The 15,738-nt window shown below is 43.6% G+C and overlaps 1 protein-coding gene across 5 annotated transcripts in view; it reads right to left on the bottom strand.

Moving 5' to 3' along the window:
* PDE4D (phosphodiesterase 4D) overlaps positions 1 to 15,738 on the bottom strand; it is a 1,010,209-nt gene that overhangs the window by 521,416 nt on the left and 473,055 nt on the right. Inside the window, exon 1 of one of the 5 annotated variants that reach the window (XM_044276169.1) lies at positions 6,474 to 6,533. The exons of the other annotated variants lie outside the window; for them this stretch is intronic. Coding sequence (XP_044132104.1) covers positions 6,474 to 6,520 — 47 coding nt within the window. The 5' untranslated portion in view covers positions 6,521 to 6,533. Of the gene's footprint in view, positions 1 to 6,473; positions 6,534 to 15,738 lie in introns of those variants that run through there. 5 annotated transcript variants of the gene reach the window in all.

Below are 15,738 nucleotides of genomic sequence, written 5' to 3'. Positions count from 1 at the left end.
TACAGTATATGTGTGCACACGTAGAGATTGTGTACATATGTGTGCGTGATGTACAATATGTGTGTGTACTTACCTCTGGATAGGTCATCCGTATCTGATTGGTGGCGGGTCTGATACTTGGGACCCCCGCAAATCAGCTGCTTGAGAAGGTACTGGCGCTCCTGTGGGTGCTGTAGCTTTCTTGCAGATTTTCCTAGGCCAGTGACGTCACGTTCATCGATCATGTGGCCATTGAAGTGAATGGGCTGAGCTGCAATACCAAGCACAGCCGCTATACAATGTACGGCGCTGTGCTCGGTGAGAGGAGGCCGCAGCGCTCACAGAAGGATAGGTCATCAATGTAAAAGATCTGTTAAAACCTTTTAAATTGTTTAACAATACAAAGTACAGAATCATTACCTAACGAGGCCAAAATCCTAAGTACTTATCATGAGGAGAAATTACGTATGACCCACTATTAATGCTGTAAAATCCTCAAGATAAAGTTTATGGAGTATTGACACAATCGGGTCATAGCCCAGAGCAAGGAATGAAGACGCTGCGTTACACGGCATACGTATGAAAGAAGTCCTGGTATTGCCTAAGATTACTCCGATACATCAAAGTGAACAACGCTTGTATTTCTGCGGTGAATCCATTATTTTGTATTTAGTAGAATTATCTGTGTCACTCAGAGCAGGAAAACGGGCCCTATAGCAAATGTTGAGATACTTTAGGGTCCTTCAAGGTCCCGCTGACATCATTACATCCATAACTTCTGAGACAGGAGGACTTGATGCACGTCACCTCTCCTATCTCCTTATGATCCCTGGGTTCATTCCCAACCCAGGGGCGTAACTAGAAGTGACTGGGCCCCACAGCAAATATTTGTAAGGGCCCCCCTCAGCGCGCTTCGCACCTCCCTCCTCCTGTGTAAACCCCACTCCTTTGGCACAGTGTAGCGGTATACTGTATATTGTGTGGCACAGTATAGAGGTATACTGTATATTGTGTGGCACAGTGTAGCGGTATACTGTATATTGTGTGGCACAGTGTAGAGGTATACTGTATATTGTGGGGCACAGTGTAGCGGTATACTGTATATTGTGTGGCACAGTATAGAGGTATACTGTATATTGTGTGGCACAGTGTAGCGGTATACTGTATATTGTGTGGCACAGTGTAGAGGTATATTGTGAGGCACAGTGTAGCGGTATACTGTATATTGTGTGGCACAGTGTTGAGGTATATTGTGAGGCACAGTGTAGCGGTATACTGTATATTGTGTGGCACAGTGTAGCGGTATATTGTGAGGCACAGTGTAGAGGTATACTGTATATTGTGTGGCACAGTGTAGCGGTATACTGTATATTGTGTGGCACAGTGTAGAGGTATACTGTATATTGTGTGGCACAGTAGCAGTATACTGTATATTGTGAGGCACAGTGTAGAGGTATACTGTATATTGTGGGGCACAGTATAGAGGTATACTGTACATTGTGGGGCACAGTGTAGCGGTATACTGTATATTGTGGGGCACAGTGTAGCAGTATACTGTACATTGTGGGGCACAGTATAGAGGTATACTGTACATTGTGGGGCACAGTATAGAGGTATACTGTACATTGTGGGGCACAGTGTAGCGGTATACTGTATATTGTGGGGCACAGTGTAGGCTATATGTGCATAACATAAACATACTCCACATGAACACTTACAGTTACTTGGCTCGGCCCTTGGGGATCTCGGACGCCACTTCAACACTTTGGCCGGGGGCTCGGCGGAGCTGATGTTGTGTTTTATCCTAATGAGAAAGATTTTATAATAAGGATTTGGAGAAGGGGCAGTGGGATAGCAAAGCAGGGAGAGGCCGGTGCTGCTACTAGGGGGTCATACCATGGGGCAGTAATAAAACCCACCATAATGCCCCCCCCCCCCCCAGTAGTAATAATTCTCCTTATAATGTGACAGTGCAAAAAATACACCCTTGTAATGCCCCCAGTTGAGCTAATGTCCCCATAGTGCCCCCATAATGTGCCAGTATAAAATACCCCTATATAGTGCCCCCAGTAAATTCCCCCATAGTGCTCCTCTCCCCCCTTCCTGCTAGTGCCCCCCAAAATGTACCAGTATAAAATGCCCCATATATAGTGCCCCAGTAGATGCCCCTCAGTGTCCGGCCTCTGATAGGCTGCCAGCCTAGTGTCCCCCATAATGCCCCCCAATAATGTGCCAGTATCAAGTGCCTCTCCCCCCCCCACATGTCCCAGTATCATAGTGCCATCTCCCCCCATGTGCCAGTATCAAGTGCCTCTCTCCTTCCCACCCCCCATGTGCCAGTATCAAGTGCCTCTCTCTTCCCCCCATGTGCCAGTATCATAGTGCCATCTCCCCCGCAAAAAAGTGCCAGTATTAAGTGCCTCTCCCCCCATGTGCCAGTATCATAGTGCCAACCCCCCCCCCCACATGCCAGTATCAAGTGCCTCTCTCCTCCCCCCCCATGTCCCAGTATCATAGTGCCATCTCCCCCCCCCCCCCCCACTAAAAAGTGCCAATATCAAGTGCCTCTCTCCCTCCCCCCTCCCCATGTGCCAGTATCAGGTGCCAACCCCCCTCTCCCCTCCAGGTGCCAGTATCAGGTGCCAGTATCAGGTGCCTCCCCCCCCCCCCCATGTCCCAGTATCATAGTGCCATTTCCCCCCCCCCCCCCACCACCACAAAAAAAGTGCCAGTATCAAGTGCCTCTCTCCCTCCCCCCCCCCCATGCCAGTATCAGGTGCCTCTCTCCCCCCCCCCCCCCCCATGCCAGTATCAGGTGCCAACCCCACTCCCCCCCATGTGCCAGTATCAGGTGCCTTCCGCTCCCCCCATGGCAGTAACAGTCGGGTATTAAAAAAAAAATAATAAACACTTCTACTTACCTCCATGTCAGCGATGCGATGCAGCCTCTTCCTGTGTCCCGCCTTGTATTGTGTCCCGCCCTGTATGTCCTTATATGGACTCAGTGCTTGTATTTCAGAAAAGAGTCTGCTGGGATTCGAACCCACGACCTTCTGCTTCAGAGGCAGAACAGCTAACCACTAGACCATAGGAGCTGCCTTGATGCTGGCTGAAAAAATATGAGACTTCTACTGTTATAGCTGGCTAAGTGTACATCTATACACATGGCAGCTGCTCATATATAGAGATGTAGCAGAGCTGAATGTGCTGAGACAGCTGTCATATACAGATATAGCAGTATCTCAGATATATCTCTATATGACAGCTGTTCCAGCACACTCAGCTCTGCTATATCTCTATATATGATAGCTGTCATGTGTATAGATGTAGCAGAGCTGGGTGTGTTTAGGCATCTGTCATGTGTATAGATGTAGTAGAGCTGGGTTTGCTGGGGCAACTGTCATATATAGAGATATAGCAGAGCTGAGCGTGCTGGGACAGCTGTCATATAGATATATAGCAGTGCTGGTGTGTTGGGGGCAGCTGTCATGTGTATAGATGTAGCAGAGCTGGCTGTGTTTCGGCAGCTGTCATGTGTATAGATGTAGTAGAGCTGGGTGTGTTTGGGCATCTGTCATGTATAGATGTAGTAGAGCTGGGTTTGCTGGGGCAGCTGTCATATATAGAGATATAGCAGAGCTGAGTGTGCAGGGACAGCTGTCATATACAGATATAGCAGTGCTAGGTGTGTTTTGGCAGCTGTCATGTGTATAGATGTATTTTTTTTTTTTTTTACAGTCAGTTGTAATGCAGCCTTTATGGCTGTGAGGGTAAATGCTTTGCCACTGATTCACTAATAGATTGGAGGTTGTGGGTTCGAATCCCAGACCAGGAGACTTTAGCAGACAGTAAAATTAGATCACACTAGCGGCTGCTGTGAAGGGGGCCTGAACACGATATTTAACTAACATGAAAATGAACACGATAACATGAAAATGAACACGATATTTAAGCCGGGGCGCCGGGCCCCCTTGGCAGCCCGGGCCCCGAAGCAGCTGCTTCCCCTGCTTCCCCGGTAGTTACGCCACTGCCAACACCCTTAGGGCTCATGCAATTGCGGTCCCCAATGCACGGAACCGCCAGCATGCCGTCGCGTGCATGAGCCCTTATTTGCAGTGTGAGGAGGGTGATTCCCTGCAAAGGTTCTCACCACCCATTCAAATAAGGGAAGCGACACTGTAGACTGGGCAATGGCCCCACAGCAGCAGTTTGTAGAAGCTGCAGAGGTTAGGGTCCCACCGGGACGAGGAGTCACCCACTAATCTCAGTTTGCTACTGACAATCAACTATTCCAACCATGTTTAGACAACTTTTCTCCCCTTAGGGATACACAGAGATTGCGGTAATCACTGACGCCACTGAATTCACAGAGGCCAGGCAGCAGAAGACGGCACTGTAGATGCACGAATGGTGGACATTTCACCGGCGAGTATGTGATTTTGTTTTTATTTGCGGGCATATTCTTTTTTATTACAAAAACTAAGAAAATTCCTTAAAGGAGGCTGTCTGTCTAACCCAACCCCTTTCCATACATGTCAGGGTATATATAAAGCCTACAGGGGGTTTCTGGCATTCTGGAGGACCCAACCCATCCTTGTATTACAGTGACAATCATGCAATACATCCTTTATCGGACACCGGCCTCTGCAGAGAAATGTCTGATAGGACGCAACTTCCCACGGAGATCAAAGTCAGGAGTTTCATAGGCCAGTCTTCAGGCGATGAATTTAGTCACAAGCTGGCTTCTTTTACAAAAGGGTTCTCCTTTAACACTAATGTTTCACTTCTACAAAAGGGGGATGCCCCTTAGAATGCTATATAATACCAAACTGAATAAGAGACATTGCATCAGTCCCCCAACGCTCCCCTGCCGCCGCATCCTCTCTGCTCTCTGTATTCTGGCCTCCAACCATGACAATTCGATACGGACATGTGACCGAAGCATCTAAATACTCGCTGCATTGGTGACCTCAGTGGTGTCTGTTGCGACCAGTATTGGCTGTGTAGTCACATGTCTGTGTAGAAACCCCATCGCTGAAGGTCAGGAGACAGAGACTGGCGGGCCACCTGGGAAGCAGGGTATCGGTAAGGTTTGTTGTACTATAGACCTATAAACCTTTGATAAAAAAACTAACAAAAAAACTTTGACATCTACTTTAATATCCCCATTTTTCGTATTCACTAAAAGTACTTCCAAACCATCAACTTTGTCCCAGGGGTATCCTCTCGACTACAGACTACTATCTTCGTAAACTGTGTATTTGCATGTCCATTTGTGTTTGTATTTTGTATGATTATTAAAAAGGATTTCTAGTACTTAGATATTGATAGCCTATCCTCAGGATAGTTCGTCAATACCAGATCGGCAGGGATCCGTCGCCAGGCATCAGCTGTTTCGGGCAGCAGGTGGAGCAGGAAACTATACAGTGGACAGAGCCGGATGCAGAAGGATCCGTGCCGAGTACTGCAGCTCAGCTCCCATTCAGCGCCAAAAACTACACTGCATCATTTTTAAACCTGGCGGCTGCCCTAAACAGCTTATCGGGTGTAGGACCCCTTGCCGATCTGATATTGTTGACATAGGTCATCAATATCCAAGTCCCAGAAAGCCCCTTTAATTATGTACTGTTTTGGGGCCCTGCACTTTTAGGCCTCATGCACACAACCGTGCCGTTTTTTGCGGTCCGCAAACAGCGGATCCGCCAAGAACAGAAGCCGCCCGTGTGTCTTCCGCAATTTGCGGAACGGAACGGCGGCCCATTGTAGACACGGCTATTCTTGTCCGCAAAACGGACAAGAATAGGACATGCTATATTTATTTTGCGGGGGCTCGGAACAGAGCAACGGATGCGGACAGCACACGGAGTGCTGTCCGCATCTTTTGCGGCCCCATTGAAGTGAATGGGTCCACGTCCGAGCCGTAAAAACTGCGGCTCGGATGCGGACCATAACTACGGTCGTGTGCATGAGGCCTTACAAAGCACAATAAGTGATGTAGTCGATATTCAACCCTACGATAACATAAAATACACTGCTACACGTATCATTATAAAAAGACAAGATGTGAACTTGAAAAATGATATAAAACTATAGCTTAAAACGACGTAACCAGTGACATCTGTGCCCGTAAAACGATTCTGGCACAAGAATGTATTTCAAAGGTAACTACCTTACCCTCATATCTCAGATGTGATCAGTTTCTGTGAATAACATTGCAGAGAGGCAGAACCAATGCAAGTCATGGTATAACAAGCTGATGCTTTCACACGCCAGACTGTTTGCGTTGCATTTTTGTTTTTGTTTTTTCTTGATTTTCCAATTGCTTGATTTTATTTATTTTTTTATTCCCCCCATTCCCTTCTCAGAGGTTTTCAATCCCCCCGTGCAAGACACCAGTAATACAAGACTTGACATTTCATTACATTTCCCCCGTACATTTTTTCTTTTTACATTTTTCTTTATGTGACCAGCCGAAGGTAATATCAACTGCTTACCATATCCAAGAATGTCTCCGAAAAGGAAAATTATTGACGTGCATCATTTTCACAGGGCCTGCTACATTAACTTCCCAGCTGCTTTTTTCCTTTAACAATTTCAGTGGATTTAATCCAAAATCTAACAGCAAGGCTGTCGAAGTCATAGGTTATTGCCTGTAATATATTCCATGAACACATCAATGTCCAGGAGGTGAAGAACAAATTATCACAGTGATTTACGGGCATCGGTCCATCCATTTATGCCACAATGTTCAGTTCGACACAAAAATTAAATAAAATAAAAATAAAAAAATAGCTAAAAATAGGCAACAAAAAAATAAAAACAAAAAAAGTGAACTGGAGCTCGGGCATTAAAGCCTTGTGCAGTGATGAGTAAACCTGTATTGCAGAAGATGGTTAGTCACATCAGTGATTTGGGCTGTGCAAGCCTCACCGGAGTTATCAAAAATATCTCCAAATTGAAATTGCTTTGCCATATTGCCTAGGGAAATTTCTTCTTTCCTGTTCTCCGTATACAATCCAAGCTCATTCACGTCCATGTAAACTATTTTTATTTATTTTTTTATCCTTGCAAGGTGAGGAATATAGCCGGTGCTAGGTGTGTTGCCTCTCCTTAAAGATCCTGGTTCCTATGTCTTTCTTGTTGCTGTCATGTGCCCATTCCTATATGACGCTGGACCTCATAAAAGGCTGGATACTCCCCTGCAATAAAATGACTAAACTATTGATCTTGTTTGATGCTTGCGAACATTTTTGCATAGCTCAGAGCCATATTAACGCCTTCTGGTAAAACTGCAAGGTGGAGAACAGGATCATAGGTGCCAGTCACATGCCAATGTTAAATCCCATTCGTGATCTCTGCTGGAAGGAGTCATTGTACCTGAAGCTCTTGCTCTTTGCAGGGAGTGCAGCTCTTGAACGGTTGTCGGTTAGAAGTTGTTGCTTTTCTCCGGGTTCACCTTGCTAGTTCCAGCAGAAGCTGCCTTGGTTGCAGCTCAGGACTCTTGCACACTCTATGGCACGGTACTCTTGCTCTGCTGCAGAATGGGCTTCAGCCTGCAGTGAGAGCTGCCTGACAGAGGATGAGCCAGCATGGAAGGGGTCCTCTAGGTGGGTTCTCTGCACTCAGACTAGCCCAATGCCCACGACATGGAGAACAATGTACACTACATAAGCAGCATATAAAAATGACTCCGTAGGAAAATAGGAAGTTATTTTCTTCTATTGCTGATCCATTGCACCACACGAATAATTTTGGCTTGAACTTTTTTCCAATTTTCCTTCCTGCGGAAATATTCATGATTTATTCCAGTTCTGCAGCGTTGCTGGAGTCCTATTACTTACTGTAGATATATTGTGCAGAGAAAAAGGACTCGGTTTCTCTGGAGCCTGTATTGCATAGTTTCAGCCCTTCGTCATGTGCTCGATGACTCTCCTTTTTGCATCCTTAAGGGTCACGATAGAGGAGCATTAGGTTAAATCATTTTAAATTGATAAGGACTATGTCACAGGCAGTGGATGTGGAACCACAGCGTCAACCAACCAGTTTGATTTAGGGCTAATCCTAAGGGCATTATCCTGGTAGTCCCCAGGGATCTGGAACTTTGCTGCATGGGAGCCACTAGATCTCTACCTCCTGGAGTGGTCCCCAATGTGACTGACAGCTGAACCAAGGGGGTCAGGCAATACTCGTAGTCAGTAACAGGCAAAAGTCAGGGCACGCAGAGTTTGTGCTAATCCGTGAAACTAGTCCAAGGTCAGGGCAGACAATAAAGGGTCAATATGGTAAACAGGCCCAGGGTCAGATCAGGCAGCAGCGGGTGGGAAAACTAGCAGAGGTTGGTGCATGGGTATACAAACAGAAACCGCATACCTTACGCAGGGACTGGCAATCTAGATAAACCTATTGTTCAGGCACCCTCCCACAAGCGAAGATGCCTTAAATACCCACCGGTGGCCAGCCACAGAGTGCCCCCATAAATGACAATACCACCACTAAAGTGGTCAGAAAAATGGGCCAGCCTGTTTTTCAGAAAAAACACCACACTTGTCAATGGGATGTATCTGGTATTACAGCCTCACTGCCTTGAATGAGGATGAACTGTAATATTAAACATGGCCTATGGACAAGAATACAATTTTCCCCTAATTTTACACAACTTCGTACTGCATCTCCACCCAACGGTCAGAAACTTAAATTGTTATTTTTGTATACATCATTTAAAATATTTTTTTCAAAATAAATCTCATCAGATGAATGTGTTCTTCCACATTCATATACAGTGCTGGCCATAATTATTCATACCCCTGGCCAATTTTGACTTAAAGTTACTTTCATTCAACCAGCAAGTAATATTTTTGATGGGAAATAGGTGTCTCCCAAAAGATAACACACTTGTCAATCCAATTATGTAATTTACCTTCTGAAATGCCCATGTGGCCTGATATATGTAGGGGAAACCACCCAGAATGTGAGGGATCGTATCTGCCAACATAAGTCCACTATCAGATGCGAGAACTTATTGCTCCTGGTCCCTCACCATTTTCATAAAATGAAACACTGTGTATCCCAATTGAAATTTCAGATAATAGAAAAAATTGAATTACCTAGAAGAGGAGGTAATAGACAGCAAATGCTTAAAAAACGTGAGGCATATTGGATACATAGGCTACAGAGTTTAGAACCTAAGGGGCTCAACAGAGATTATGACTTGTCCTCGTTTATTTAAACAAATGTAATGTCATTGGTATATGTGTCATATAGTGGATATGATGACTAACTATCTACCTTTTCGTTTTTTTCAGATGCACTAAGAACCGGACCCCCACCAATGTTTGCCATCTTTTCCTGTATCCTTTTCTAGGTGTTGGTTCTTTTAATTTTATTTCTTTCTGATCCCCCCTTTTTCTCTGATCCTCATTTCTCTTCTCTCTCAGTCTCTTTCTCTCTTTCCTTTTTTTCTTTCCTTTTTCTTTGTCTTATACCTCCCTTCTTTCTATATTCTAATTTTTCTATTTTCTCGTTTTTTCTTCCTTTACTAACTTATTATCTTCACTTATAACAATAAATAAAGATTTTTTCTCACATTTATTCTGTTATCTCCCTATTATAGGTGTAGACCCTATATCTCAAACTTATACATTCCACATTATTCATTCCACCTCATGCTCATCTTAAGGATTACAGACACTGGCCTTTGTTTAACAATATGATCGCATCCGATGCGTTCCAAGCTGGAACGCATTGGTTACTTCCGGTCGGGGCCGGAACGTACTTCCGGTTCGCGATCTCCCGTGGATAATATAATATTTATAGTTATACCCCACATAGTAACATTCTTTCCTTTTATAACACAAGTGACATTACATAGTACCTCCCCCGGACATGTATAGAGACTATATTCACCTGAGTAGATGAGGCGATATGCGTTCCAGCTTGGAACGCATGGGTACTTCCGGTTTCGGTCATTTCCTCTTGGGCCGGCTATATTAGAGTACATGCACCACCTAGCCGTAGCGCTTATATGGGTGTGGATACACCATCAGCTCTACTTCTCCTATGGTCTCTCCTCCTTCCTACGGCAACTTGGTAAGTGTTGTTTTGTCTAAATGGGGGCACCCGGTTCTATAAGAATTAGCCTCAATTGCATCTGTTTGTATTTAAAATGTTTATTTTCACTCTGTTAATCTCAGTCTGGGACAGAGGTCGTTTCTAAATTGTAGTTAAAGCTACCTATGGCAAAGGATCGCAGATCTATTCATTTACTTATTTATGCATACTAATACATTTATAATATATATCTGTTTATAAATAGAACAATTATCCTTAATGTCGATCCACTATATATGGAGTGCTACGTTTTTGATGCTCTTGACAACTCATGTAAATGAACATGACCGTATTGCCGTATTAGCTGTTTTCTGTATTATTTTTGATTATTTTTTTCTGGATTATTTTTTTCTGGATTATTTTTTTCTGGATTGTTTTGATTTTCTTGGTACTTGCATCTGAGTATTTTCGATTGTATAAAGTGCCAATATCATATGTTAAAATAAGGTGCAATGATATATTTTGATGTTGCCTTTATATTGTATGTTTACTGAAATATTCTTTCATTATCACAGTGTTTGATAAAGGTCGTATGACCGAAACGTCACAAATTGGTGAAGTTGCCTAAAATAAAAACGAACACATAAGAATTCAATTTGAGTGCGGTTGTTATTCCGTTTATGTCCCAAAAGATAATAAGACGATGTACAAGAGGCATTATTGTGGGGGAAAAAACATTTCTCAGCTTTTATTTGACCCAAAACACACAGCAAAAGTGGTGAAGAAATGGTTAGCAGACAACAACATTAACGTTTTGGAGTGGCCCAGCCAGAGTCCAGGCTTGAATCCGATTGAGAATCTGTGGAGGGATCTAAAGATCAGGGTAATGGCAAGAAGACCCTCCAACCTGAAAGATTTGGCAAAAATACCTGTGGAGACATGCAAAAAGCTGGTCTGCAATTATAGGAAGCGTTTGATTGCTGTAATAGCCAATAAAGGCTTTTCTATTGATTATTGAGAAGGGTATGAATAATTTTGGACTGGACATTTTTTGGCAAATGTAAATAAAAGCTGAGAAATAGTTTTTTTCCCCACAATAAAGCCTCTTGTACATCGTCTTATTATCTTTTGGGAGACACCTATGTCATTTCCCATCAAAAAATTACTTGCTGGTTGAATAAAAGTAACTTTAAGTCAAAATTTGCCAGGGGTATGACTAATTATGGGCAGCACTGTATGTCCCCAGTTCCCAGTGAGGCTCACAATCTACTTCAATTTTCTATCCTCCAATTGTGCACATATTAAAATTTGCAACTTCCGTATGCCAGAAAACTGGCTTAAATCCCACCTGATATTTTAATGTACAAATGATGCCTATAACTGGGGGTAGCCATCTTAGACCGCCCCTTTTATATCAGCTTCCTGCCATTGAATTTGCTTCTGTTACTCCTAACAAATATACGGATCTGTATGCTATGGATGTATACCCATACAGGGAAATGGGAGGCAGACAATGGGGTTATGGGAGGGGGCTTGAAGGAATGGTGAACAGTGGGCTCCTAGAGGGTATTAAAAGGGGAGGGAGCCTGACTTACTTCCTCATGCCTGTATGGGGTTCAGGGTCCCACCCTCCTGCCCTTTTATTATATTGATTGGAGAATGGTTTTATGGTCACAGTGGTTACCTGTCGCGGGTGGATAGGTCTTAGCAAAGGCTTAACTGAAATTTTTCTGTAATGAAATTCCATCGTAGGTATAGGTCTTTCGTTTAGCAGTATAACGCCTAGCATAAAGTCCCTGGCTAGGCCAAGTGTATACGTTTTGCCCTGTGCTTGGGGAAGTGGTGCAAGTTGTTGGCTTTTTTCTAAGATCTATGTTACAAAATGTGCATTTAGATGTAATGTTATGGTATGTTCAGAATACTTAATATGTCTTAAAAGCTATAGACATCTTTGGGCGCAATTTTCTTTTCTATCACTGCATTTTCACTTTGACTACCTCTACAGACTATTGCTCTCTGCCTCACACTGAATCCGTCAGGGAGCTCCTCTGACAGCTGCATCTGTAGCCCTTATCTCTGAACTCCTGACAGCTCATAATCACTCATTATAAACTTATAAGAATTTGCCTTAGGCCTCTTTCACACGACCGTATGGCTTTTTCAGTGTTTTGCTGTCCGTTTTTTTGTTTCCGTTGTGTTTTTACAAATTACAGTATACAGTAATTACATAGAAAATTTTTTAGCTGGGCATAACATTTTCAAAAGATGGTTCTGCAAAAACGGAACGGATACAGAAGACATACAGATGCATTTCCGTATGTGTTGCATTTTTTTTTGCGGACCCATTGACTTGAATAGAGCCACGGAACGTGATTTGCTGGCAATAATAGGACATGTTCTATCTTTCAACTGAACAGAAAAATGGAAATACGGAAACGGAATGCATACGGAGTACATTCTGTTTATTTTGTGGAACCATTGAAGGGAACATTTCCGTATACGGACCGTAAATGAAATGCAAAAAACGGCCTATAAACGGAATTAAAAACGTTCGCGTGGAAGAGGGCTTACATGAGTGTATATGGGCTGAGAGTAAAGTACGGATAAGGACTAAAGATTGAGCCATCAGAGCAGCTCCTTGGCAGATTCATTATGAGACAGAGAGCAATAGAATAGTCTGTAGATGCACTTAAACGGAAAGATGTAGAAGAAAAACTGTTACAAATTTTTAATAAAAAACAGAAAAAGGTTTTAGCCCAAAATGAGCAATATGCAAGGATTTAAAAAAATTATCCTGAACGGTGTGCACAGCCTTTAAATCTATAGAGTTGATTATTACAGTAATAATGTAATAATGTGGAAATCATGTAGAATACACAGAATGTATTTCTGTGAATGAAAATCTCTTCCATAGATGTGAAACATCTGCAACGTGGACGGGTTATTACAAACCCCTTTCAGATGAATGGGACAATTGCAGAAAATTCTTAAAAAAAGAAAAAGATACTGAATCATCCCACAGAATATAGTTGCTGCTTCTCCCATTGAGTTGATGACAGGTGCACTTACAATAATGAAGTCTCTACAGACAGCCTCTCAGGGTATGAAACGCCTGATAGACGTTTGATAAGAGATAGGAACATCGTAGCTCAGTAATGTCAGATATCTCTGGAAAGGACAGGAACATTATACATTCAGGATATATTTCTTATTTCTGCATATTACAATATATCCTTTCGCTGGATGTGTTTGGCAGCTCTTTATGAGACATGAAAATGCATGCGGTCTGTGGAAGATAAGATATGGGCAAGGTTGATAGAAAGTCATGGCAGTGGCTGTAGAGTGAACATATAAACACCAAATGCTCTTAGGACATACATTTCATCTACATGTCTACAATGTATTACTACATGTCCAGCTGGCCACTGTACTGAAATATTCACCATATTCAGTGCTGATAATATTATTTTCTGGGATAACTTTTTTAAATATCTGCAGGAATTTCCTAAATTACACTTTATCCTCATTGGAGTATGTGTAGTGATGACTGTAACTGTGCAATACATTATTTTTATGTTCCTTTTGTAAAATACTGAATTTTGTTTAAAGATCAGAAGTAAAGAGTGTCATGATGCATCTCTAGTAAAGAATGCCATGATGGTTCTCCAGTAAAGAGTGCCATGATGGTTCTCCAGTAAAGAGTGCCATGATGGTTCTCCAGTAAAGAGTGCCATGATGGTTCTCCAGTAAAGAGTGCCATGATGGTTCTCCAGTAAAGAGTGCCATGATGGTTCTCCAGTAAAGAGTGCCATGATGGTTCTCCAGTAAAGAGTGTCATGATGCATCTCTAGTAAAGAGTGTCATAATGCATCTCCAGTAAAGAATGCCATGATGGTTCTCTAGTAAAGAGTGTCATGATGCATCTCTAGTAAAGAGTGCCATAATGGTTCTCCAGTAAAGAGTGCCATGATGGTTCTCCAGTAAAGAGTGCCATGATGGTTCTCCAGTAAAGAGTGTCATGATGCATCTCTAGTAAAGAGTGCCATAATAGTTCTCCAGTAAAGAGTGCCATGATGGTTCTCCAGTAAAGAATGCCATGATGCATCTCCAGTGAAGAATGCCATGATGGTTCTCCAGTAAAGAGTGTCATGATGCATCTCTAGTAAAGAGTGCCATAATAGTTATCCAGTAAAGAGTGCCATGATGGTTCTCCAGTAAAGAATGCCATGATGGTTCTCCAGTAAAGAGTGCCATGATGGTTCTCCAGTAAAGAGTGCCATGATGGTTCTCCAGTAAAGAGTGCCATGATGGTTCTCCAGTAAAGAGTGCCATGATGGTTCTCCAGTAAAGAGTGCCATGATGGTTCTACAATAAAGAGTGCCATGATGGTTCTACAGTAAAGAGTGCCATGATGGTTCTCCAGTAAAGAGTGCCTTGTTGGTTCTCTGGTAAATATTATTAGAATAGTGTAAAACACTCTCCTGTTCCGCAATCCACTGGGGCCCCGAGTGGTCCGAGTGGGGCTTGGCCTGCGGGGGACCCCGTTGGAGTAGCGGGACAGGTCACGCATGTGCCTGGGGAGTCTTCGGTTCCGACTTCTTTGTGGGAAGACGCGATAATGTTGCCGCATGGTCGCCGGAGGGGAAGACGGCCGGGGTCTCGGAGGCAGATTGACCGGACTGGTGGCGGCACGCAGCGGCCGGTCCTGTCTCCGGTATTACTTGCGGGTTTCGTTCCGGCGTCCGTGCCGACGCGATCGTGTATTCATGCTGGGCCGCTCGAGCGTCTGCACTCTCCAGAGAGGTTTGCAAAAGGATACGCGGCCAAACGTGCGCGCATCTTATTCACTACGCCGGCCTCTGATGGGGAAAATACCTGTACGTAAATTCTAGTAGATTAGAGGGCAGGCATGGGTTAAGAGACTAAGGACCAGCCTAGGCCTCACAAGTGTCAGGGATGAGAATCATTATATGACCTATGAGGAATAGACACATGGCACTTTGTGATTGGCTAGCAGGTACCTAAAAGGTGATCTCCCTGGCTGGTCAGTGCCCACTGTTGTTTTGACAACCCGGGTGTATGTTGCAGTTCATATTTTCCCAGACTTACCTGTGCATGACCTCTGCCTTCCTTGATTTATCTCTAGAGACTGCCTCTGGATACCAGTTTGTCTCGTGTATGACCTTGGATCGGACCCTGGAAATCCTGACGTCTCATCCCTAGGTACCACGTTATACGGACTAATACTGCGCATAAGAACTTTGGCCTGGTCAGTGGCTGTCCCCTTGGTGTTTCCCTGCACAGGCTTTTATTCGGGTTAGTTACCTGTATATGCTTACTGGTTTGGACTGTATTGCCGTTTATTTAATAAATCCACTATTGTTTAACCTCTGTCTGGTTGCTTGGAGTTCTGCCCCATTACAGATAGTTCTCTTATAAAAAGTGACATGATGGTTCTCCAGTAAAGAGTGCCGTGATGGAACTCCAGTACAGAATGCCATGATGGAACTCCAGTACAGAATGCCATGATGGAACTCCAGTACAGAATGCCATGATGGAACTCCAGTACAGAATGCCATGATGGAACTCCAGTACAGAATGCCATGATGGAACTCCAGTACAGAATGCCATGATGGAACTCCAGTACAGAATGCCATGATGGAACTCCAGTACAGAATGCCATGATGGAACTCCAGTACAGAATGCCATGAT

Source organism: Bufo gargarizans, chromosome 1 (assembly GCF_014858855.1).
Source record: "Bufo gargarizans isolate SCDJY-AF-19 chromosome 1, ASM1485885v1, whole genome shotgun sequence".
In the NCBI taxonomy this organism is placed as follows: domain Eukaryota; kingdom Metazoa; phylum Chordata; class Amphibia; order Anura; family Bufonidae; genus Bufo; species Bufo gargarizans.
This window is presented reverse-complemented; position numbering and strand designations above follow the sequence as displayed.